General features: G+C 45.5%; 1 protein-coding gene across 1 annotated transcript in view; it reads left to right on the forward strand.

Moving 5' to 3' along the window:
* DICER1 (dicer 1, ribonuclease III) overlaps positions 1-26,011 on the forward strand; it is a 222,538-nt gene extending 196,527 nt beyond the window's left edge. Inside the window, exons 27-29 of the mRNA XM_063946538.1 lie at positions 929-1,091; positions 14,162-14,237; positions 21,171-26,011. Of these exons, the coding sequence (XP_063802608.1) occupies positions 929-1,091; positions 14,162-14,237; positions 21,171-21,336 (405 nt within the window). The 3' untranslated portion in view covers positions 21,337-26,011. The remainder of the gene's footprint in view (positions 1-928; positions 1,092-14,161; positions 14,238-21,170) is intronic.
* The last annotated feature ends 894 nt before the right edge of the window (positions 26,012-26,905 follow it).

The following is a 26,905-nucleotide window of genomic DNA, read 5'->3' on the forward strand; positions in this document are numbered from 1 at the left end:
GTATCTTGCCTTGAAGAAGGGACCAGGCTGTCCCGAAACGCGTTGGAGATACCTTGTGGCGCTGCCCACCCCCTGGACATTTGGCGGACTGTTTTCCTGATTGCCTGGAAGGGAATTCGATCAGAGGAGCCACCAGCAGGGTATTTCCCGGGGTACCCTGCCTTTATTTGACACCTGCGGCTCCTCCACCTGCATCGGTAGGATCACATTCCCCCCATGGCCTGTTCCTAGTCCACTTGTTTTTTTATGTATTGCTTGTTTTTAGACATTGTATGCTAGTATTGTATTAAATTCCATTTTATTTACCATACCAGTGTGTTTCAACATACACTTTCACACCTTGGTATTATCCACATACATAGGTGACCGTAAGAGAGACCAGCGCCATTGTAGAGAGAGCACACCCCCTTTTTTATTCTACCTTTCTGTTATTGGGCATGTATAAACATTGATTACTACACCTTTATATTACACACATCCATAATTGGTTATGGATTGCACTAATATAGAGGTAATCACATGCTAAGTATAATCAAGCTATGAGCAATCCAGTGTCTGCCACTTTTTTGCTCATTTACGGTAACAGTTTGTCCTTGGGCCCCCCTGACCAACTTTCTGTCCTACCCCACACCCAACGTTATACCTGGTACTCTGACAGCTATTGGGTGTTCATGGAATTATCATACATGCATAAGACATTAGGGTTCTGTGAGGAGAGTAGGGGATCATGTCTAAGAGACAGATATAGAACAGTAACGGGGGAGCTCTGCAAACTGATTTGGTAGCATGATTGTATTATCTTGCTGAATCTATTAAGTCTCTTAGTGATACAATATATACTAAGCAGGAAATACTAGCAAGAAGGGAAGGAGATTAAATAGAAATGTAGACAGTATGCATACATATTCATATATTTTTCAATCCACAGTTGAGAAGATCGGAAGAGGATGAAGAAAAAGAGGAAGACATTGAAGTCCCAAAGGCGATGGGGGACATCTTTGAGTCGCTTGCCGGAGCGATCTACATGGACAGCGGCATGTCGCTGGAAACCGTATGGCAGGTTTACTACCCAATGATGAGACCATTAATAGGTGATTATTATTATTATTTTCTCCCCCCCCCTCTTCTGTGTATGTCTATAAACCATTAAGGAAAGTGTAGTGTGAGAGTTTACAATCTCCTTTTTTACTTATCTATATAAACTTTTCATGTGGTGGTGATTCTTCCAGCAGGCCTTCCATACATATTTTACTATTGGAACACTTAAAGCAGGGGTCTTCAACCCATTGCCCTCCGCCCGCCAAGCAGTTTCATTTTTATAATTTTTTTTTATTGAATTCGCTGGCGCGTGCTGGAGCTCAGCGTCTCACGTGACTCCCTGCGCTGCATTCTGTTATCACAGCGCCTGCACCCCACCACGTTGCCAGCCTGCTGTTTCAGCCCCTTTTGCGCTGATGTCTCTTCCCGGCTGCAGTGTTTCCCCTCCTCCATGTGCAGGCAATAGGATGCTGATGGATCTGGTGAGACAGGAGGGCTGGGTTTGCTTCTCCTGCTGATGCAAACCCAGCCTTCCTTCGTGTATGAAGCTTTAAAGGAGACGCCAGGGATCCCTTCTGGTGACCATCTTTACAGCAGATCCGCAATGTGGGGGATTAGCGCTCTCAATGCAGCATCAGTGCTTCACCTCATGTATGCTGGGCTAAAGACCTAAATAAAATTGTGTCTGAGGTGGCAGCTGCTAAGACCGCTTTTCTCCCTACTACTAATCCTTCTCAGAAGGCAAAAAGTGCCACTTTTCGCTCCTTTCGACCTCAAGGGAAAGCGAAAGGTCACACCCTAGACAAACGCGCGTTTTCAAAACCTGTAAGCCCACGGCGAAGCAGTTTTGGGCGGCCCGTCACAAAACATGACAAGCCTGCTGCATGATGGGGCGGGCCTCCCCCTGGAGGACCCCAGGGTGGGAGGCCGACTTCTACGGTTCGCCCAGGTCTGGCTCACGACCACTTTAGATGCTTGGGTACTGGAAGTTGTCTCTCACGGGTACATTGTCTCATTCAAGAGACGTTTCCCTCACCAGTTCTGCACAACGGCTCTCCCGTCGGATCCGTTGAAAGTGCAGTCTCTACAAACGGTTGTAAGTTCCCTCCTGAGTATTGGAGTGGTGCCGGTTCCTGGGCCCCAGAGGGGCAAAGGTTATTACTCGACCCTCTTTCTGGTCCCGAAGCCCAATGGGTCCTGCCGGCCTATGATCAACCTCAAATCTTTGAGCAAGTTTGTGAGAGTGTCCAAGTTTTGTATGGAAATGCTGAGCTCAATAGTTCTGGCTATGGAACCGGGACACTATATGGTATCCCTGGATATACAGGATGTATATCTGCATATTCCTATTGCCATTTTGCATCAGCAGTTCCTGCGGTTTGCTATTGGCGACCTTCACTGCCAATTCCAGGCTCTGCCTTTTGGACTGGCTATGGCTCCTCGGATCTTCACCAAGGTCATGGCCTTGATGACGTCCCACCTCCGTCGCCAGGGAATGAGAATCCTCCCATTCTTGGACGACCTTCTGTTCCTGGCAAGTTCACACAAAGTTCTCCTCAGTCATCTACAACTGACGGTAACTTTTGTGTAAGCCCACGGGTGGCTAATAAATAAGATAAAGTCCTCGCTGGTCCCAGCTCAGAGCATGGTGCGCCTAGAGGCACTCTTGGACACACACAGTCAGAGACTGTTCCTGTCTTCAGACAAAGGGGGTAATTCCAAGTTGATCGCAGCAACAAATTTGTTAGCAGTTGGGCAAAACCATTTGCATTGCAGGTGAGGCAGATATAACATTTGCAGAGAGAGTTAGATTTGGGTGGGGTGTGTGCAAACTGAAATCTAAATTGCAGTGTAAAAATAAAGCAGCCAGTATTTACCCTGCACAGAAACAAAATAGCCCACCCAAATCTAACTCTCTCTGCAAATGTTATATCTGCCCCCCCCCCCCCCCCCCCTGCAGTGCGCATGGCTTTGCCCAACTGCTAACAAATTTCCTGCTGCGATCAACTCCGAATTACCCCCAAAGTCCTGAAACTTTAGGACAGGATAAGGCACTTCGTTCATCGTCCCATAGTGTTGATACACTCGGCAATGTAAGTCCTTGGCCTAATGGTGTCGTCCTTCGACATGGTAAAGTGTGCTCAATTTCACACTCTGCAACGGTTGATCCTTTCCAAGTGGGACGGCCTACCTCATTGGATCAGATACCAAATTATCTCTCTGACTCCGGAGGTTCGCCATTCGCTGTCCTGGTGGCTCCAGGACCAGCAATTGAGCAGGGGCCGTCCCTTCTGGATCCCCAACTGGGTCCTACTGACAACGAACGCCAGTCTTCGGGGATGGGTAGCAGTGTTGGAGCAACACTTGTTTCAGGGTTGTTGGTCCAAGGAAGAATCACTACTGCACACTCTCGTCCTGCCTCTGGTATGGAACAGGCCTGTTCAGGTACAATCAGACAACGCCACCACAGTGGCTTACATAAACCATCAGGGCGGCCTTCGAAGCTGCATGGCAATGTTGGAGGTATCCAAAATCCTATGTTGGGGCGGAACGCCATCTACCAGTTATATCAGCAGTGTTCATTCCAAGCGTCCTGAACTGGGAAGCGAACTTCCTCAGTCGCCAAGACGTTCACCCCGGAGAGTGGAGCCTTCATCCCGAAGTCTTTCAACTCCTGGTAGACAGATGGGGTCTGCCAGACGTGGATCTCGTGGCATCTCGACACAATCACAAGGTTCCGGTCTTCGGATCAAGGACCAGGGATCCTCAGGCAGCATTCATGGACGCACAGGCAGTTCCGCAGAACTTTCACCTGCCTTACATATTCCCTTCGGTATCCCTCCTGCCCAGGGTACTGCGGAAATTCAAGCAAGTAGGAGGAAGGCTAATTCTAGTCTCTACGCGTGGCCCAGGCATCATAGGTTCTCAGACCTGCAGGGTTTATCGACAGCGCGTCCTCTTCTACTTCCTCAACGTCAAGACCTCCTTGCGCTGTCCGCAGCGTATTACGGAGTGATGGGGACAGGGATTTGACGTGGGGCAGTCATGTATTAAAGAACTTTTCTGCTTTTTGTTCCTTATTGAGGGACATCTCTTCCCAGTCCATGTGAAATAAATAGGAGGTTCGGGGTAGTAATAGCGGTAATGTCAAGGGTATCAAAGGAGATCTACTGAGACAATAAGGTTTTCCCCACTGCTGCCGCAATTTTAATCAACAATAATCGTTGACCAGCATGTGGCATGGTTGGTACTGTAGCCGTGTCTATGTCCCAGAGAGCCCATTCTGGTTTAGGAGTGAGGGCAATTCCATAGGCATCTTTTATGTACTTAATACTGTCAACCAAAATGTATTAACCTCAGGACAGCTCCACATAAAATGAAATAGATCAGCATCAGGAGCTGTGCATTTAAAACATCTTGAGTCAGTAGATGCACCCATCAGCATTCTCAATTTCGGGGAATAATAAGCTCTGTGCAGCAGTTTATACTGCATTTCTGCATATTAGGAGGAAACTAAAATTTTGTTGAGTCTAGTGAACGCAGTTAGAAGTGAGGTAAGTGGGACAGTAGGCAAATCTACAATCCGTTTTGCCATGCCCGTCTGTAAAGCGTCTAAATTTAATTGTTTTTGATGTGTGAATATAATAAATTAGTGGAGCAAATTCCTGGCACCTGAAGTTCTAACCAAGGAATCTAGATCAGTGAGTGCAGTGTTAACAGCTATGCGGGACATCACATTAGAAACATAACTGCGCACTTGATAGTAAACAAATAATGGAATAGAGGAGTTGGGGTACTTTTCGGTCAGTTGAGAAAACATTTTCAAGCAGTCCTCATTCAGAGTATGATTGACCAATAGAAGCCAACCCCTGTACCACTGTGAGTATGAAGAAGAGCTTTGAGTCGTGGGAACTTGAGCAGTGGCAACATGAGGAAGTGGAAGAACAGTGTTGTGCTGAAATGCCTAATTGTGAACGATAGAGTCGCCAGGCTGTGCAGGTAGTGATGAGTAACAAATTATTGGATATAGTGGGGAGCACAGGGGGAGAGCAGCGCCGGAGGAGACGGTGGGGGCACAGGGGGAGAGCAGCGCCGGAGGAGACGGTGGGGAGCACAGGGGGAGAGCAGCGCCGGAGGAGACGGTGGGGAGCACAGGGGGAGAGCAGCGCCGGAGGAAACGTGGGGGCACAGGGGGAGAGCAGCGCCGGAGGAGACGGTGGGGGCACAGGGGGAGAGCAGCGCCGGAGGAGACGGTGGGGAGCACAGGGGGAGAGCAGCGCCGGAGGAGACGTGGGGGCACAGGGGGAGAGCAGCGCCGGAGGAGATGGTGGGGGCACAGGGGGAGAGCAGCGCCGGAGGAGATGTGAGAGCCACGGGCACATGGTGAGAACAGCGCCGGAGGAGACGGGGGAGAGCCGGCTACGCTGCCAGGTGCTGTAGCGCTGCGTTCCCGGCTCTCCCCCGGCTCTGCTCTCACCCTGTGCCCGCGGCTCTCCAGTCTCCTCCGGCGCTGCTCTCCCTCTGTGCCCCCACCGTCTCCTCCGGCGCTGCTCTCCCTCTGTGCCCCCACCGTCTCCTCCAGCGCTGCTCTCCCCATGTGCTCCCCACCGTCTCCTCCGGCGCTGCTCTCCCCCTGTGCTCCCCACTGTCACCTCCAGCGCTGCTCTCCCCCTGTGCTCCCCACCGTCTCCTCCAGCGCTGCTCTCCCCCTGTGCTCCCCACCGTCTCCTCCGGCGCTGCTCTCCCCCTGTGCTCCCCACCGTCTCCTCCGGCGCTGCTCTCCCCCTGTGCTCCCCACTGTCTCCTCCAGCGCTGCTCTCCCCCTGTGCTCCCCACCGTCTCCTCCGGCGCTGCTCTCCCCCTGTGCTCCCCACCATCTCCTCCAGCGCTGCTCTCCTCCATTAGTATAGGGTGTTTATTGGGATTCAGACTTAGGCCATCTAATATATAAAAATGAAAATTTGTCCTTCTGTCTTTCTATACAAATCCACAGTTTACAAGCGAAGATTGTGAAATTTTACATACGAGCGTATTAAAACACGGCGGAGGCAACTAAAACAATTTGAAATCCCTAGCACCCCTAGGAGGGCAGACAGCAGCACAGAGTATATCAGGAGAGCATTACTCCGGATTTGCTGGTGCAATGTACTCAAAACTTGGTACAAATATGCCTTACAATCTTGGAACAAACACTGTGGGGGGAAGACACCCCTAGCACCACTAGGGGTGAGGCAGCAGCACTGAGTATTTCAGCAGACAGCAAAACTGTGGAAGGCCTCGAGCAATTTACAACAAACTTGGTACACATCTGACTTACAAGCTGTGAACAAACACTGTGGGGATAAGACACCCCTAGCATCCCTAGGGGTGAGGCAGCAGCACAGAGTTTTTCAGCAGACAGCATAACTCTAGAATGCCTGAAGCAATTTACACCAAACTTACTACACATATGACTTACACTCTGGAAATGAACACTGTGGGGGGTAACACACCACTAGCACCCTTAGGGGTGGGCCAGCAGCACAGACTATATCAGGACATGTATGATATGTCAGTGATGACAGGGCTCCATGTGACAGGGCCAGTGACATGACATTGAGGAGGGGAATGCAGGTAGCACAAACCCACACACTGAGAGTTATATAGTGAAAGTAGCACGGTCCCCCAGCAGCACAGAGTATATCAGGAGATGCATAATGTGCTGCACTATATAAGAAACTGTAAATAAAATTAGTAATTTCACAGGGGCACTGACATGATGTGAGGAGGGGAATGGAGGCAGCAGGAAGCCACAGACAGTTGTATAGTGGGAAGAGCAGGGTCCCTTGGGGGACCAAAAAGGGGTCTGGCCACTACACAAAGTGCGTCAGGGAAGCAAGATATGCCTATATACTAGATCTCCAGCCAACATAAATTAACGAACAACTATCATTCTAATTTACCATCCTCATCCAGTAGCGAAGCACGGGTATACAGCTATCTACAATGTTATTTATAATGTGTGTAATATTTAAATTTATTTTTGTGAACAGACATTCTTAAAATCCCGGGCAACGCTGGGTACTCCAGCTAGTATTCAATAAGTATGTTTGAGAGGACTTAAAGTCAAGCCAGGGATACCATGTAGCTGTGAACTCCAGAAACCTTTCTTGCGTCGCCCTCAATTCTTCCATCGACCTATACATGTCAATTCTATTAAACCACTCCTAAATGGTAGGCGGTGTAATAGACCGCTATCGGACTGGGATGACCGCTGTAGCAGCGCTGTTAAAGAACTTTAATAGGGACTTCTTGTAAATTATCAAAGAGGCGGGGAACACATTGAGGAGCCAAAACATAGGCTCAGAAGCAACCTCTGAACCCAATATTAACCTAGAGATGGAGATGACCTTATCCCAGAAAGGGCGGAGTGAACGACAGTCCCACCAAATATGCAGTGGGGAACCCGTATCATTGTTAAATCGCCAGCATGTATCCTGTACCCCAGGGAACATTTTGGCCAATGTACGGGAACACCTGTACCAACGTGATTAAACTTTAAATTGAGTCTCAATCACTGAATAGCTAACTGAGCTAACAAAAGTAGCCTGGAAACTCTTTTTCCAGTCTACCTCCGTTAGGTCAGTCTGCAGATCATGTTCCTAGTTTCTTGTGTATTTAGGAAGATCCGAAAACTTTTGTTTTGTCCGGTATCTGTAGCACCAGGAGAGAAAATGTGTTGGACGGGAAGGACCCAAGCACATGTTCTCAAAGATGGTCAGTGGTCTGGCAGCAGCCAGTCGTACTCTGCTCACTGATACAAAGTGTTTCAACTGTAGGTACCTCCAAATCTCTGAAGACTGTAGGTTCCATTTAGTCTGCACTGTGGGGAAGGGGACAATCTCCCCTCTATCCACCAATTGGCCGACACGGTTCACCCCGTTTAGTTTCTATAGGGCAAAACTCCTCCTAGATGTTTCCAGGGGAAAGTCAGGGTTGTCAAATAGAGGAGTTAAGGGGGAAAATTCTGAGGACACATGGTAGGGTTCTCGGGTTATTCCATCGGGCCAATGGTAGGATGAGAAATAACTGGGACCTTGGAACGCCAAGGGTATTGGGCTATTAATGTCAGCAGGGTTTCATTCTCTATAAGGACCAATTGTCGTCCTAGACCATTGCATAATTCTACTCAGAATGATGGCATCGTGAGAAGTGAGGCAACTGTAGACCTCCCATGTGTTTGTGACGGGGAAGAATAGCATGTTGGAAGCATGGTCTCTTATTACCCCACACAAAGTTCCTGACCGCATTATGCAAATCACGGAACCATGTTTTTAAAACTAATTTTAATTGTGGTGAATGTTTAGCCGTTATGTTTATTCCTTTTATTTATTTTTGTTTCTTTAACTATAGTGTCAGATTTACCCACCATAACCCTGTATATCCTTATCCATTAGGAACTTATCTAGCCCATTCTTAAAAGTAGTGACCGAGTCCGCCATTACTATTCTCTCTGGCAGGGAGTTCCAAATACGTATTGTCCTTACTGTGAAGAAACCTTTCCGTCTCTGTGTGCGAAATCTCCTCTCCTCTAACCTAAGCATGTGTCCGCGTGTCCTTTGTGTTGATCTTACCAAAAATAAGTCCCCCGCTAGTTCTGTGTATTGTCCCCTTATATATTTGTAAATGTTAACCATATCGTCTCAGTCTCTTTTTTTTCCCCCAGTGTAAACATGCCTAGCAAGCCTTTCCTCGTATTCTAGCGTCTCCATCCCCGTAATCAATTTGGTTGCCCCTCTCTGAACCTTTTCTATTTCCAGGATATCCTTTTTGTAGTATGGTGCCCATAATTGTGCACAGTGTTCAAGATGTGGCCTTACTAGTGATTTATATAATGGGAGTATAACACTCTTAAAAGCCTATTAAGTTAGTTTGACATGATCTATCCTTCACAAATCCATGTTGGTACCTATTAATAACCTTATTTGCTACAAGGAACTCCTGTATTCTATCCCTTTAAAATACCCTCCAGTACTTTCCCCACTATAGATGTAATGGGCCCTACACACTGGGCGATAATACTCAAAGATATGAACGATCTCGTTCATTAATGAACGAGATACCATTCATATCTTTCAGTGTGGATGCACCAGCGATGAACGATGCGCGTCCCTGTGCTCGTTCATCGTTGGTGCCCTGTCGCTTGAGCATGCAAGGCCAATATGGACGATCTCGTCCATATTTTCCTGCACTGCTATGGAGCAGGGTGACGGGGGGAGTGAAGAAACTTCACTCCCCCCGTCACTGCCCCTCCCCGCCGCCGGGTCGGCCGTATCCGCCGTCGGGCAGCTCGGCGGCGGATCTGCCAGTGTGTAGGGCCCATACGACTTACTGGTCTATATTTACCCAGTACAGATTTACTTCCCTTTTTAAATATTGTCACTACCTCCGCTATACGCCAGTCTTTGGGAACCATGCCTGATGTAAGTGAGTGATTGAAAATCAAAAGTAGAGGACTTGCTAATACAGAGTGTAGCTCCATGAGAACCCTTGGGTGAATTCAGTCAGGACCAGGTGATTTATTAATCTTTATTCTTCTTAGTTGGTCACAGACTACTTCCTCGCTTAAATAAGCATTTAGCAGTGGGACATTATCATTGCTGGGGTTATGCGTTAATCCCGCCACTTGGTCCTCTCTTGTGAATACAGATGCGAAAAACGTATTTAATTCTTCTGCTATGTCATTGTCGTCTTTGATTAGGACTCCCAACTTGTCTTTTAAAGGGCCTGTACTCTCCTCCTTTAATCTTTTGCTGTTGATGTATTTAAAAAAAATTTGAGTTACTTTTTCTTTGCTATTAGCTTTTCGGTTTCTATTTTAGACACTGATTTCTTTAGCATCCATAAGGGATATTGGGGACAGAAGTAGTACGACTACAGTCTTCCAATTTCCTGGAAGACCGAAGCTTCGGGATTCAAGATTGGATCCTCCTCACGACGGATGCGAGTCTAAGAGGATGGGGGAGCTCTCACCCAAGCGGCGCAGTTCCAGGGCAGGTGGTCTGCCCAAGAGGCCCTACTTCCAATCAACATTCTGGAACTTCGGGCTATCCACAATGCTCTGCTTCAGACGTCTCATCTACTATGGGATCGGGCGATCCAGGTACAGTCAGACAACGCCACGGCGATGGCGTACATCAATCAACAAAAAGCAGGGCCTGCATGCGAGAAATGTCAAGAATACACCTCTGGGTAGAAAGAAATGCAAGAGCGCTGTCCGCAATCTTCATTCCGGGAGTGGACAACTGGGAGGCGGACTCCACCCGGCGGAGTGGAGACTACACCCTCAGGTGTTCTAACTGATCGACAGGTGGGGTTGCCCACAGATCGATTTGATGTCCTCTCGTCTCAACAAGAAGCTTCGCTGCTATTGCTCACGAACCAGGGATCCTCAGGCGAGCGCAGTGGATGCGCTGACTTCGCCTTGGCTGTACTGCCGATTCCTCTGTTCCCAAGGGTGCTCAAGCGGATTAGACATCAAAGAGTGGAAGCAATCTTGATTGCCCCGTATTGGCCCGAAGAGCATGGTACACGGCTCTCCTAGACTTGTCCGTAGAGGACCCTTGGCCTCTACCACTAAGAAGGGACCTTCTTCAACAAAGACCATTCGTCTACCCAGACTTATGGCGGCTTCGTTTGACGGCATGGAAGTTGAGCGGAACATCCTAGCTCACAACGGGCTTTCCAAAAAGGTCATTGCCACTATGGTGCAAGCCAGAAAACCTGTGACGTCAAAACACTATCATCATATTTGGCAGAGATATGTCTCGTGGTGCGAGGAACGCAAATATCCCTCTGCAGAATTCCACTTAAGAAGCTTCCTCTGTTTTCTGCAGGCTGGAGTGGATAAAGGCTTGCATCTGGGATTCATTAAGGTACAGATTTCAGCTCTTTCCATCTTCTTTCAAAAGAAGTTGTCTCTCTTGCCGTAAGTTCAGACCTTCTTGCAAGGGTGCTTCATATACAAACTCCTTTCGTGCCGCCTATGGCACCTTGGGATCTGGATGTAGTGTTACGCTTTCTACAGTCCTCCTGGTTTGAACCTCTAACTACTGTAGAAGATAAGTACCTCACATGGTAAACGATGATGTTACTGGCCCTGGCTTCTGCTAGGCGTGTCTCAGGATTGGGGGCCTTGTCGTGCAAAAGTCCGTACTTGGTCTTTTACGAGAACCGTGCGGAGCTCAGGACTAGACAGCAGTTCCTGCCGAAGGTGGTCTCCGCATTTCACTTGTATCAACCTATTGTGATTCCGTCCGGTTCTGACACTTCTGCTCTTCCAGAGGCATTGGATGCAGTGCGAGCCTTGAAAATCTGTCAAGAGGACGGCTCGGATCAGAAAGATGGATTCCTTGTTCGTGCTGTGTGATGCGCGGAAAAAGGGTTGCCCTGCTTCAAAGCAGTCCATTGCTCGTTGGATTAGGCTTACTATCCAACAAGCCTATGCGTCGGCAGCCTTACCAGGTCCACAGTCTCTGAAGGCCCACTCTACTAGATCGGTGGGACCTTCCTGGGCGGCTGCCCTTGAAGTCTCGGCCCTGCAACTATGCTGAGCCTGCTACCTGGTCGGGGACGAACACCTTTGTGAAGTTCTGCGAGTTTGATACCCTGGCCAAAGAGGATACTCAGTTTGGGCAGGCGCTGCTGCTTTGTGTCTGCACGTTCCCATCCGTTCTGGAAGCTTTGGGACATCCCCATGGATGCTAGAGAAAATAGGATTTTGAATACCTATCGGTAAATCCTTTTCTCATGGTCCATAAGGGATATTGGGCGCCTGCCTCTGTGCGGTGACTTTCTGCAGGTTCTGTGTTATGTGTTCCTGTTCAGCTGTTGCTGTTAATGTTGCCAGATTTTACTGGCTAAGTTATGTATTGGTATGCTGGTTTTCAAATCTCACCACACCTGTTGTTGTTATGTTCCTTCTCTCAAGTATGTCATTCTCCTTCGGGCACTGTTTTACCTATAATTGGGCTGTAGGAGGAGACAGAGGGAGGAGCCAGCACACCCAGTGGAAGAAATGTAAAGTGTACTGGCTCCTTTGGACCCGTCTATACCCCATCGTACTACTTCTGTCCCCAATATCCCTTATGGGCTACGAGAAAAGGATTTACCGGTAGGTATTCAAAATCCTATTTTTTGCATATTTTGATACAATCCTTGTAGTACTGGAATGACTCCGCCTTCCCGTCCGATTTTGTACTTTTTGAAAGCTCGCCTCTTTTGGCCATTAGTTCCGTAATCTTTTTATTAAGGCACATTGGTTTGGAGTCATTACTCCTTTGCTTGCTGCCCATGGGAATTAATTTACGAGTATAACTAGCGAGCAACATTTTTAACACATCCCATTTCTCTGCAGTATTCTTGCCTTTAAACATTTCCCAGTCAATGTCCCTTAGAGCTCCCATACCCCCCCAATGACCACAGCGCTGAGGTCATTGGTTCCATTCAGCTCAATACCTCCATCCTTACTATTCTCACAACTTGACCCGTAGTTTCTAACTAAACCCTCCCCCCAGACACCTGGTTCAAAATCTCCTCCAACCTTCTAACCGTCCATCCCCACAGCACTGTTGCCCCCTCCACATTCAGGTGCAATCCATTGCGACAAAAAAGATGGCGCCTGACTGAGAAGTCCGCCCAGTGTTCCATGGGACCTGTCTATTGTATTAAAAGCTCTTCAGGAGTCTCCATTTGAACCTGTTGAATCAGTGGACCTCAACTGACTCACGGCCAAGGTCCTGTTCTTGCTGGCTATTGCCTCTGCAAGAAGGGTCTCGGACTTAAACGCTTTGTCCTGTCGTCTGCCCTTTCTGATTTTCCACCGTGACAGGGACGTTCTCCGAACTTAGGCCCGGTTACTTACCTAAGGTGGTGTAATCTTTTCACCTGAACCAAGAGATTGTGGTCCCGGTCTTTATCTCTCCGGACCTGTTGGCTCAAGAACAGTCTTTAGATGTGGTAAGGGCTCTCAGTGTCTCCATGGACAGGACTGCCTCTATTAGACGGTCAAAGGCCCTATTTGTCCTGTTTGGATTCCACAAACGTGGCTGGCCTGTGAATAAGCAAACCTTGGCCAGATGGATTAGAATGGCGATTGCACATGCTTGTGTGCAGTCTGGTCTCCCAGCTCCTGCTGCAATTAAGGCCCATTCTACCCGGTCTGTTGGACCTTCTTAGGCGTCGCGTCCGCAGAACGATTGTGCAAGGCGGCTACGTGGTCCTCTGTGAACACGTTTCTTAGGTTCTATGCCTTTGATACCTTCGCCTCCCAGGATGCTTCCTTTGGACGCCGGATTCTCACATTCGCTAAAGCGTATCCCCTCCCTTGAGGAGCTGCTTTAGGACATCCCCGATGTTTCCCTGTGGAAATCAATGTACCCTGCTGTAGAAAAGGAGAGTTATGGTAGACTTACCATTGTTAACTCTTTCTGCGAAGTTCATTGGGTTCCACAGGGCGCCCACCCTGACCCACTTAGCTTCTTTGTGTTTGTATGGTAGCCACTGGCACCTTCTCCTGTTGTGAGATTGTGTTCTTATGTGATTAACATCTGCCTTCTCTCTTGCCTGCTTCCTGCATTGGACTGGTTAACAAAACTAAGCTAACAGTGCCTGGAGGCAGAGTTATAGAGGAGGCCCGTATGAATCCTGGGACAGCTAAAACTTTGCCTGTTGGTGTTTCTGGATCAAGATCCACTCTACACCCCAATGTTTCTCTGTGGTACCCAATGTACTTCGCAGAAAGAGTTAACAATGGTAAGTCTACCATAACTCACTCTCTCGCTCAGCTATAAGCACCATCAGTGCCTTAATCTATAAAAATAAAAGCTATAATTTTAATACTCAAATTGCGTTTTAATGTGATATTTGTCATCTTTTGCTAAAAATTCAGTATGTGGCTAAATCATAAAAAATAAAAAAATAAAAAAATGTGTATGAATACTTTTCCCCTAAAAATGGAAGTCTCAGGCTCTGGACCTCCAGCAGAACAGTCAGAAAATAAACTCATCCTGTAATGTTTGCCTGAAGAGGCATTTAGCTGCTGATCGTTGACTGTTTAAATAAAACCTTCTGCTTTCCATTACAGAAAAGTTTTCGGCTAATGTTCCCCGTTCCCCTGTGCGAGAATTATTGGAAATGGAGCCGGAGACTGCTAAATTCAGGTGAGCCAGGACCTGTACATAAGTGAGGGCACTGGGTTTTTGTTTCTAGCCCATTGACAAAAAAAACTTCACGTGGTGTTGGTATGAAGAGGCTATTTACTTATACATGTGAAATGAATCAATATTTAGGTATCTTAGGCCTCTAATTCGTAGTCTGCTTTTAACAGCTGAAAATTGTCATTGTTTCTCGACATTAGTTTTATTCCATATTTATATGAACCCACCTGCCGGGACAGTCCATGCAAAAAGGCCCTGCCCCGGCCAGGAGAAAAGGGCCGTGAGGTTACCATCTGAGTGCAGTGCACATAACCTACTCTTGCTCACTCAGAACAGGTCCCGTAATATCCCTACACTCCGGGAGATGGTCTGCTTTTCTGCAATGCCGGCAGACATAATGCCATCCAGAGATGGTGTTATGTTTTTGAAAGAAGATTAGCTTCTCCCAACTTTATAGATATCATCTGTGCGCAGCCTCCACCGAAACCTACGGTGGCCACAGGACTTTTCACAGAGAAACAAAAAGGCGAAGTTAGTGATTTCTCTGTAATTTTCTCTATGCGAGGTATCAAGAAACATTATTTCTCTATCGTCCTAGTGGATGCTGGGGTTCCTGAAAGGACCATGGGGAATAGCGGCTCCGCAGGAGACAGGGCACAAAAAGTAAAGCTTTAGGATCAGGTGGTGTGCACTGGCTCCTCCCCCTATGACCCTCCTCCAAGCCCCAGTTAGGTTTTTGTGCCCGGCCGAGAAGGGTGCAATCTAGGTGGCTCTCCTAAAGAGCTGCTTAGAAAAGTTTAGCTTAGGTTTTTTATTTTACAGTGAGTCCTGCTGGCAACAGGATCACTGCATCGAGGGACTTAGGGGAGAAGAAGTGAACTCACCTGCGTGCAGGATGGATTGGCTTCTTTGGCTACTGGACATTAGCTCCAGAGGGACGATCACAGGTACAGCCTGGATGGTCACCGGAGCCTCGCCGCCGGCCCCCTTGCAGATGCTGAAAAGAGAAGAAGGTCCAGAATCGGCGGCAGAAGACTCCTCAGTCTTCTTAAGGTAGCGCACAGCACTGCAGCTGTGCGCCATTGCTCTCAGCACACTTCACACGGCAGTCACTGAGGGTGCAGGGCGCTGGGGGGGGGCGCCCTGGGCAGCAATGAAAATCCTTTTTTTGGCAAAAAATACCTCACATATAGCCTCCGGGGCTATATGGAGATATTTAACCCCTGCCAGAATCCATTTTTAAGCGGGAGACGAGCCCGCCGAAAAGGGGGCGGGGCCTATCTCCTCAGCACACAGCGCCATTTCCTCACACAGTTCCGCTGGTCAGGAAGGCTCCCAGGCTCTCCCCTGCACTGCACTACAGAAACAGGGTTAAATCAAGAGAGGGGGGGCAAAATTTGGCGAAATTGTGATTTTATAAAAGCAGCTATAAGGGAGCACTTATTATAAGGCTATCCCTGTAAAATATAGCGCTTTGGTGTGTGCTGGCAAACTCTCCCTCTGTCTCCCCAAGGGGCTAGTGGGGTCCTGTCCTCTATCAGAGCATTCCCTGTGTGTGTGTGCTATATGTCGGTACGTGTGTGTCGACATGTATGAGGACGATGTTGGTGAGGAGGCGGAGCAAATTGCCTGTAATGGTGATGTCACTCTCTAGGGAGTCGACACCGGAATGGATGGCTTATTTATGGAATTACGTGATAATGTCAACACGCTGCAAGGTCGGTTGGCGACATGAGACGGCTGGCAAACAAATTAGTACCTGTCCAGGCGTCTCAAACACCGTCAGGGGCGTTAAAACGTCCTTTTACCTCAGTCGGTCGACAGACACAGACACGGACACTGATTTCAGTGTCGACGGTGAAGAAACAAACGTATTTCCCTTTAGGGCCACACGTTACATGTTAAGGGCAATGAAGGAGGTGTTACATATTTCTGATACTACAAGTACCACAAAAGAGGGTATTATGTGGGATGTGAAAAAACTACCTGTAGTTTTTCCTGAATCAGATAAATTAAAGGAAGTGTGTGATGATGCGTGGGTTCCCCCCGATAGAAAATTATTGGCGGTATACCCTTTCCCGCCAGAAGTTAGGGCGCGTTGGGAAACACCCCTTAGGGTGGATAAGGCGCTCACACGCTTATCAAAACAAGTGGCGGTACCGTCTATAGATAGGGCCGTCCTCAAGGAGCCAGCTGACAGGAGGCTGGAAAATATCATAAAAAGTATATACACACATACTGGTGTTCTACTGCGACCAGCGATCGCCTCAGCCTGGATGTGCAGAGCTGGGGTGGCTTGGTCGGATTCCCTGACTAAAAATATTGATACCCTTGACAGGGACAGTATTTTATTGACTATAGAGCATTTAAAGGATGCATTTCTATATATACGAGATGCACAGAAGGATATTTGCACTCTGGCATCAAGAGTAAGTGCGATGTCCATATCTGCCACAAGATGTTTATGGACACGACAGTGGTCAGGTGATGCAGATTCCAAACGGCACAAAGGTGTATTGCCGTATAAAGGAAGAGGAGTTATTTGGGGTCGGTCCATCGGACCTGGTGGCCACGGCAACTGCTGGAAAATCCACCGTTTTTACCCTAAGTCACATCTCTGCAGAAAAAGACACCGTCTTTTCAGCCTCAGTCCTTTCGTCCCTATAAGAGTCATATCTGCCCAGGGATAGAGGAAAGGGAAGAAGACTGCAGCAGGCAGCCCATTCCCAGGAACAGAAGCCTTCCACCGCTTCTGCCAAGCTCTCAGCATGACGCTGGGACCGTACAGGACCCCTGGATCCTACAAGTAGTATCCCAGGGGTACAGATTGGAATGTCGAGACGTTTCCCCCTCGCAGGCTCCTGAAGTCTGCTTTACCAAGGTCTCCCTCCGACAAGGAGGCAGTATGGGAAACAATTCACAAGCTGTATTCCCAGCAGGTGATAATCAAATTACCCCTCCTACAACAAGGAAAGGGGTATTATTCCACACTATATTGTGGTACTGAAGCCAGAAGGCTAGGTGAGACCTATTCTAAATCTAAAAAAATTTGAACACTTACAAAGGTTCAAATCAAGATGGAGTCACTCAGAGCAGTGATAACAAACCAGGAAGAAGGGGACTATATAGTGTCCCGGGACATCAGGGATGCTTACCTCCATGTCCCAAATTTGCCCTTCTCACTAAGGGTACTTCAGGTTCGTGGTACAGAACTGTCACTATCAGTTTCAGACGCTGCCGTTTGGATTGTCCACGGCACCCCGGGTCTTTACCAAGGTAATGGCCGAAATGATGATTCTTCTTCAAAGAAAAGGCGTCTTAATTATCCCTTACTTGGACGATCTCCTGATAAGGGCAAAGTCCAGGGAACAGTTGGAGGTCGGAGTAGCACTATCTCGGATACTGCTACAACAGCACGGGTGGATTCTAAATATTCCAAAATCGCAGCTGTTCCCGACGACACGTCTGCTGTGCCTAGGGATGATTCTGGACACAGTCCAGAAAAAGGTGTTTCTCCCGGAAGAGAAAGCCAGGGAGTTATCCGAGCTAGTCAGGAACCTCCTAAAACCAGGAAAAGAGGCTTCCTACGAAGCAATTCCATTCGGCAGATTTCACGCAAGAACTTTTCAGTGGGATCTGCTGGACAAATGGTCCGGATCGCATCTTCAGATGCATCAGCGGATAACCCTATATCCAAGGACAAGGGTGTCTCTCCTGTGGTGGTTACAGAGTGCTCATCTTCTAGAGGGCCGCAGATTCGGCATTCAGGATTGGATGCTGGTGACCACGGAGGCCAGCCCAAGAGGCTGGGGAGCAGTCACACAAGGAAAAAATTTCCAGGGAGTGTGATCAAGTCTGGAGATTTTTCTCCACATAAATATACTGGAGCTAAGGGTAATTTTATAATGCTCTAAGCTTAGCAAGACCTCTGCTTCAAGGTCAGCCGGTATTGATCCAGTGGGAAAAACATCACGGCAGTCGCCCACGTAAACAGACAGGGCGGCACAAGAAGCAGGAGGGCAATGGCAAAAACTGCAAGGACTTTTCGCTGGGCGGAAAATCATGTGATAGCACTGTCAGCAGTGTTTCATTCCGGGAATGGAAACTGGGAAGCAGACTTCCTCAGCAGGCACGACCTCCACCCGGGAGAGTGGAAACTTCATCGGGAAGTTTTTCCACATGATTGTGAACCGTTGGGAAATACCAAAGGTGGACATGATGGCGTCCCGTCTGAACAAAAAACGGGACAGGTATTGCGCCAGGTCAAGAGACCCTCAGGCAATAGCTGTGGACGTTCTGGTAACACCGTGGGTGTACCAGTCGGTGTATGTGTTCCCTCCTCTGCTTCTCATACCTAAGGTACTAAGAACTATAAGACGTAGTGGAGTAAGAACTATACTCATGGCTCCGGATTGGCCAAGAAGGACTTGGTACCCGGAACTTCAAGAGATGCTCACAGAGGACTTATGGCCTCTGCCGCTAAGAAGGGACTTGCTTCAGCAAGTACCATGTCTGTTCCAAGACTTACCGCAGCTGCGTTTGACGGCATGGCGGTGGAACGCCGGATCCTAAGGGAAAAAGGCATTCCGGAAGAGGTCATTCCTACCCTGGTCAAAGCCAGGAAGGAGGTGACCGCACAACATTATCACCACATGGGGCGAAAATATGTTGCGTGGTGTGAGGCCAGGAAGGCCCCACGAAGAAATTTCAACTCGGTCGATTCCTGCATTTCCTGCAAACAGGAGTGTCTATGGGCCTCAAATTGGGGTCCATTAAGGTTCAAATTTCGGCCCTGTCGATTTTCTTCCAGAAAGAATTGGCTTCAGTTCCTGAAGTCCAGAAGTTTGTCAAGGGAGTATTGCGTATACAACCCCCTTTTGTGCCTCCAGTGGCACTGTGGGATCTCAACGTAGTTCTGGGATTCCTCAAATCACATTGGTTTAAAACAAGTCAAATCTGTGGATTTGAAGCATCTCACATGAAAAGTGACCATGCTCTTGGCCCTGGCCTGGGCCAGGCGAGTGTCAAATTGGTGGTTTTTTTCTCAAAAAAGCCCATATCTGTTTGTCCATTCGGACAGGGCAGAGCTGCGGACTCGTCCCCAGTTCTCTCCCTAAGGTGGTGTCAGTGTTTCACCTGAACCAGCTTATTGTGGTGCCTTGCGCCTACTAAGGACTTGGAGGACTCCAAGTTGCTAGATGTTGTCAGGGCCCTGAAAATATAGGTTCCAGGACGGCTGGAGTCAGGAAAACTGACTTGCTGTTATCCTGTATGCACCCAACAAACTGGGTGCTCTTGCTTCTAAGCAGACTATTGCTAGTTGGATGTGTAATACAATTCAGCTTGCACATTCTGTGGCAGGCCTGCCACAGCCAAAATATGTAAATGCCCATTCCACAAGGAAGGTGGGCTCATCTTGGGCGGCTGCCCGAGGGGTCTCGGCTTTACAACTTTGCCGAGCGGCTATTTAGTCAGGGGCAAACACGTTTGTAAAATCCTACAAATTTGATACCCTGGCTAAGTAGGACCTGGAGTTCTCTCATTCGGTGCTGCAGAGTCATCCGCACTCTCCCGCCCGTTTGGGAGCTTTGGTATAATCCCCATGGTCCTTTCAGGAACCCCAGCATCCACTAGGACGATAGAGAAAATAAGAATTTACTTACCGGTAATTCTATTTCTCGGAGTCCGTAGTGGATGCTGGGCGCCCATCCCAAGTGCGGATTATCTGCAATACTTGTACATAGTTACAAAAATCGGGTTATTATTGTTGTGAGCCATCTTTTCAGAGGCTCCGCTGTTATCATACTGTTAACTGGGTTCAGATCACAGGTTGTACAGTGTGATTGGTGTGGCTGGTATGAGTCTTACCCGGGATTCAAAATCCTTCCTTATTGTGTACGCTCGTCCGGGCACAGTATCCTAACTGAGGCTTGGAGGAGGGTCATAGGGGGAGGAGCCAGTGCACACCACCTGATCCTAAAGCTTTACTTTTTGTGCCCTGTCTCCTGCGGAGCCGCTATTCCCCATGGTCCTTTCAGGAACCCCAGCATCCATTACGGACTCCGAGAAATAGAATTATCGGTAAGTAAATTCTTATTTTTAGGCTTCTTCAGCTAAAATGCTGCTATGATGAAGTCTGAGAAAAGAGTGCAGTGCTTTAGTTCTAATCTAAGTAAAGCACTGCTGATAGATGCTGGATTTTCCAAAACAGGTACTGTTGGTGCATCCAGACTGTAGATTATTTCACAGCAGTGCAGAGTATCTTTGTGTGCAAGTGCATAACATTGGCAGTATCTTACGATACTCTTGGGCCAGTGTAAAAGTACCTTTTTAATGGTGCTCTGGAATTACACAGTGTAAATGCATCATTGTGCAGGTGTTGAGCAAACCTTTTATGGGCAAAACCATGTTGCATTACAGGTGGGGCAGATGTAACGTGCAGAGATATTTGGGTGGGGTGTGTTCAAAGTGAAATCTAAATTGCAGTGTAAAAATAAAGCAGCCAGTATTTACCCTGCACAGAAACCATATATCCCACTCAAATCTAACTCTCTGCACGTTACATCTGCCCCACCTGCAGTGCAGAATGGTTTGGCTATTAGTGTGCTTTTTTTGGTTTGCTAACAAACCTAAATAACACCCAAAATCTTTGTTCATGATATTCTCGTATCTGAGGTTTCCCTTTCAGCCGTCAGGGGCTCAGATATCTCAAACTGGGGACTTAAAACCACAATTTAGGTGCAACGTTACTTGGTGTTAATTTGCTGTGTATCTTCTCAGGCGATTTCAGGCAGATGTCTTCTTTCAAATGTCAGTAATTATTTGAGTACATTGTACATGAATACGTTTACTGGAGTTATGCAACATAATTCCTTAGCAGAGTAATTTTTTTAAAACATGTTCCTTTCTCATTTTTATTTTACAATTGTCGTACAGTCCGGCGGAGAGAACCTATGACGGTAAGGTCCGGGTCACCGTGGAAGTTGTAGGAAAAGGAAAATTCAAAGGTGTTGGCAGGAGTTACAGAATTGCCAAATCAGCAGCTGCTAGACGAGCCCTCAGGAGCCTCAAAGCGAATCAGCCTCAGGTCGCAACCAGCTGAGAAATCTACACGTCGCTGCAGTGCTGAGCACTAAGCTCAAACCAGCAAGAGTTTAACATACCTATGACATCTAGAATCTAATGGTGTTGAGGAACCAATTAAAGACGGAATGATGTTTCATCCTGGCGCAGATAACTAATAACACATGCATTATAGGATCCCGGAACCCGACTAGACCCTTGCAGGTGTTCCGCCATGGGGGCGAGAGTACGCAAACATAATCGGGTCAGCTGCCCTGACTTCAGTTACGTCTGATCACATGAGTGCTTTATCCATGAAATTTAGCAAGTCTTGAAAGCCGTCTCCATCCTGTCTTCGTAGTTTTATTCTTGGTAGGGCTTTGCTCAGATTTGGGCTATTGAAGAGTTTATGTACCTGTCAATGAAAAAAAAAAAAAAAAAAAAAAAAAAAAAAAATATATATATATATATATATATAATGTAAGTATTTTATTCTCATTCACATTTTCAGAGATCTGTTTTTATAAGCTGTGTGGGATAATCTGGTCTGATTGGTAAACTGTTTTACCAGTTTTGTCCTTGCTGAATGTCGAAAACTAAAAAAAAAAATCTGACATTCACAATTACCATTGCACTTACAGGGGCACTTTCGTGTCAAGGAGCGAGTGATTATTGTGTTGTGTAAAGAGAGGATGAGTGTTACTAATCGGATGGATAGAAAGAAATATTTTTTTCCCCTTCACAATTCCTTGATGACTGAATGCTACTGCCTTATAGAGAAGAATATCACTCCTTTTGGTAATTCGAACAGGTCTGACCATGTCTGGATTCATTGTGCATGCGGTAAATCTTGTCGATTTTCAATATGTTCGTAAGGCTGTGACTTAAATTATTTTACGTTTAGGACTATTTGTCTTTGTGATGGAAAGTTGTTGGTGCATTCTAAACAAAAGAGTAGAAAAAAAAGAAAGAAAAAGAAATATCCACTTGAAAGGAATTCCCCCGAAACGTGTGAAGTTTGCAGACGACTGCTGGGAAGTTTTGGAGTGTTCCGGTTTCACAAAGTAACCTTTAAACATATCAAATGTAATATATGCTGCAGAATGATTAATCAGTGACCGAACGGAGGGCTACTATCCACTTGTCACCACTTTGTGTGGCTGCACATCAGTTTTACAAACAAATGATTCCAGGATTTGTTTATTAAAAAAAAAAGAAAAATGGATGCGAATGAGACTGCTCTTATCTGTGATTTGGTTAATCAATGATTTTTTGTCTTTGTTGGAAGGGGGACGTTAGCTATAGTGTGTTTATCTTTATGGGGGTTTTTTCTTAGTGTTGGGATGGGCTTAGCCTAAGTTTCTGTAGTTAGTTTATGTAGACCGTCTTCACTTGAATACCTCATTTACGCTTCTCACCCCCCCCCCCCCCCCCCCCCTTCCCCATGTACTCCCTTCCCTCCTCACCTCTGCATGCTTTTATATTTTACCTTTTTGTCTCGGTGCTATGTTTATTGTATTATGCTTGAAATGCGTATTTTTTTTATTTGCACTGTAACTATATTACCTCTTTAATTTACCTGTTTCCTTCAAAAGTCAAAGGAAAAATGATACTTGGGATTCGTTCAGCCACCATTAAATCATGAGCGGTTTGCTCAAATTTTTCCCACTTTGCTTGAAGTGAGGGGTATTCCCAAAATCCAGCTGAAGTGAATAATTCTATAGGCTGTCTCTCGTGCATCTAAATTGGGTGCATTAATGTTGCTTAATTGGTTAACACAGGGGAGTTATGTTACCTTTGACACCCAGCATGCATACTGTGATTACATTTCTGTTTAGGACAATATGCCTGTTGCAGGGCTATTCTCATTAATTAGATCACCGCTAGTACGGTTACAATATGATGAATTATCGAAAGTTATCCATTTGATTAGTGTAGCTTTTTCATACACTGAGGATGAAACCTATGAAATTAGTAACAATCTGTGACATCACTGAGGCACAGTCTGCTACATTAAAGGACAAGGGGTATATTTTAAATATTTTCACAGCCTGATGTCAGGTTTTCCACTGCTGTATATGGAGAGAGCTAGTAGTCGGCTGCAATCCTTTCTGTAGATGGCAAACTGCAGACTAGAAAAAAAAGCCCTTTAGTTTAGTCTAGTTTTAATCTTTTTTTTTTTTTTTTCACTTTATTTTTTTTTTTTTGTGGATACCATTTTTTTTTTTTTTTTCATTCTCTTGTGGGGTGGGGGTACATGTACTTTATGGGGAAACAAAACAAAAATGATAAACTCATTCTAACATTAAGTTTGCAATTATCCACAATAATAAAAACATCAAGAGTGTAATCCTAAAAGTTATTAACTTTTTCAGAAACTATTGTTTTAGCAAAAAAAACTATTAAATAAACATCTATTTGTATATGTTAGAGAAGATCAGGGTTCCCCCCCCCCCCCCCCCATTCCTCCATAATGATAAGAACATTAAGGGGGGAGTTCAATTAGCCGCGAAAACAAAGTAATTTACCGCCCTCTAACCTCTTGCGCCTATCACAGGAAAAAGTGCAGCAAAAAAGCTGGTATGTGTGCTCCCATAGTTCGACCTATTCAATTGCAGATGTACGAAAATGGGATTTGTGCGATAATTCTTGCCAGTGAAACCAGAGAAAAGTGTAGGTGAAAATGGGGAAATCTTCCTGTACCCCCCAAAAAAGCCAAACTAATATAGGAGAACAGAATAGAAGTCTATTAGTGGTCATAATAAAACGTTTTGGGGTACTTATATTGAGTCAAATGGCTGTTATATGCATTTTTTTTTTAAAGTGTAAAAATGATAGAAATAAAGTTATTCCACAAAGTAAGTGCTCGAACTAAATATTGGTGGGGGGTGTTACATAAAAATGGGTATAAATACTGTACATATTTGGGTAATTTTCAGCCACTTTAAAAATACTTTCCAAAAAATCACTAACCCCCTCCTGCAAGCCTAAAAACACTTGTCCCACTCATAATGCACCCCAATATACCTGTCCCATGCCTTGTACTCCAATTTCCATTATTTTGCATTTGTTGACCCAAAAAATGGCAAGTCCTTATTGGCCAATTTTGAAATAATTAAAGACTTATTAATGTGTCTAATTCGTAAATCAAGGGGGTGTCCCAGGTGTTCCAAATCCTTATTTTTTACCTTTTTTAAAATATTTTTTTACAACTTTTCACTTGCTTAGAAGGTGGAGATTTTTTTTTTTGTTTGTTTTTTTATTTGGGCGGTAAACCTATTGAGAATTATTGGCAATATTTTTTTGCAGACAACTGAATAGCGGCTTTTCATGGGTCACAAGAAAAATCGTGTTTTTATAGCAAATATGGCATTTCACGTCTAATTGAATCCCCCTCCCCCCCTCAAAATGTAATCAAATTTACATTTTTATTTGTTATCCCCAAAAATACCCTAAAGGGTGGCAAACCTTCCTCTTGTATAATAATTGGGAAGACTAATGTAGCGGAGGAGCAGTCTAATTGAAAAATCTGCACCCCCTGTGTATTTCCTGCCTCTTTTTAGAAATCTAAATTAATGTGATCGGCACATTCTTCGATTTTTATCATGATCGTCGTAATAAAGTGGCCTACTGCCCCAACCTTTGTTTGGGTATACCTGACCTTATGATGGCTACGCTCAAACAAATTGTTTTTTGAATCTTAATTGTCTCACAGGTCATTAATCAGGATTGCTGCATGCAGCATTTGTAAAACAGAATTTCTTCAGACCTCTCATTCTCTCTGCCAAATCCAGATGAGTCTCAAGAAACCTGTTTATGTGCTTGTTATGTCTATTTTGTGTATGTGTGTGTGTTTTTATTCCTGTGACGCATAGTAGTGGAGCTGATCACTTCAAACTTAATCTGCTTTTTTTTTTTTTTATTATTATTATTACTTTTTTTTTTTTGTGGATGCCTCTTGACTTAGGAGTAGATCTTATTTTGACTCTTTCTCTGCCATCTAAAAGTTCAATCTGTATAACCCTCCACCAGACGATTGCAATAATATTGTTCAGGGGGACAGGATGGAAAATGCAAATATACTTACACAGTTTCAGTAAAAAAAATAAATGGAACTCGAGGATTTTATTGCACCCTTGGTGGTCATTCTAATGACCGAAACAGCATTCTGGAGATGTGATTTGGTTAACTGTATATTTTTGACCATCTTAGATTTACAATACTGTACTTTGAATAGACCTAACAATGCTGCATATATATGTGTGTTTTTAAAGCTTTTTTCTTTTCTTTTGCTGTTTATGTAGCACAAATAAGCATTGCACTTGGTACCGTGCTTTACCTCATTTCAGAATGACTATATGCTTAACGGGATGAGAAAATAATGTGGTTCAGATTTTGCTGTCATTTTGATCTGAAAATAGGATAATTTTATGCCTGCACTGTGTCATATTCTTGCACAACAAACAACCATTACATTGTCATTGGCAAAAAAAAAATATATATATATATCTGGTTTGTGGCAATTTTTTTTATTCAACTGAACATTTGAGATAAATATATATATATATACACACACAGCGCCGGCACTCGGACTGCCCCTTGGGCTAGCTTGCTCCGGTGCCCTCCACTAGGGTGTCACCCCCATATCCAGAACGCAATGAAAGAGGCGGCACTCTGAGTCTTTTAGATCAAAACTGTGACTTTAGTGCATAAAGTGCTACATCAAAGCACTTTATGCACTAAGGTCACTTTTTTGATTTAAAAGATTCCAAGTGCCGCTTCTTTCATTGCGTTCTATATATATATATATATATATATATATATATATATATATATATATATATTTTACACACACACACACACACTATGGTAGTGGATTGAGGGTTGATTGGTCGTAAAAGTACTTGCACAACACAATATATTTGTATATGCTATGAATTTGCAATCCCATCAGTGGGTTGTTTTCTGTTTTGTTTTTTTGCCATGATATGTGAAGCAAATGAAAACGCCAGAATTTCTCCCATTGCTAAGCGTTGTAGAGTGGAGAGAGCTAAAATACCAACCAATAGGCTCCTATCGGTCACTTTTCGAACACAGCCTGTAACATGGCTGTTAGGATCTGATTGGATGGTACTTGATCTCTCCACGGCTTAGTCTAGAGACCCTTCAGTTACTTACTGTGTGGGTGTTTTGTGTAGTCTTAAAATGGTGAGTGTCCTAGCCGGTATATACGTTAGTACTCAAGCCTCAGCAAGTATAATACGTGAGGATTTCAAAATTAAACTTTTACTTATTATAAAATTAGCTGTTTATTTTGGAACATTTTTTTATTTATTTTATTTTTAAGGTCACCCAGATATGAGCCAAACTGTGCACTTGCCCATAACCCATTGTGGCGGTAACCTAACCAAGAGGTGTTTGTGAGCAAGATAATGAAAATTTGCAGGCAGGCCTATTGTAAATAGTCTATGGAAACAGAGTAGGGGTTGGAGAGGGTGAAATTGTAATCTAGATATGAAATTGTCAATGTCACATGCTGCAGCTGTCTCAAATGACTTTCATACTGTAATCATACTGCAGGAATTTGCAGTCTGCACCTTATGGATCAC

The sequence above is a fragment of the Pseudophryne corroboree genome, chromosome 12 (genome assembly GCF_028390025.1).
Source record: "Pseudophryne corroboree isolate aPseCor3 chromosome 12, aPseCor3.hap2, whole genome shotgun sequence".
NCBI lineage: Eukaryota > Metazoa > Chordata > Amphibia > Anura > Myobatrachidae > Pseudophryne > Pseudophryne corroboree.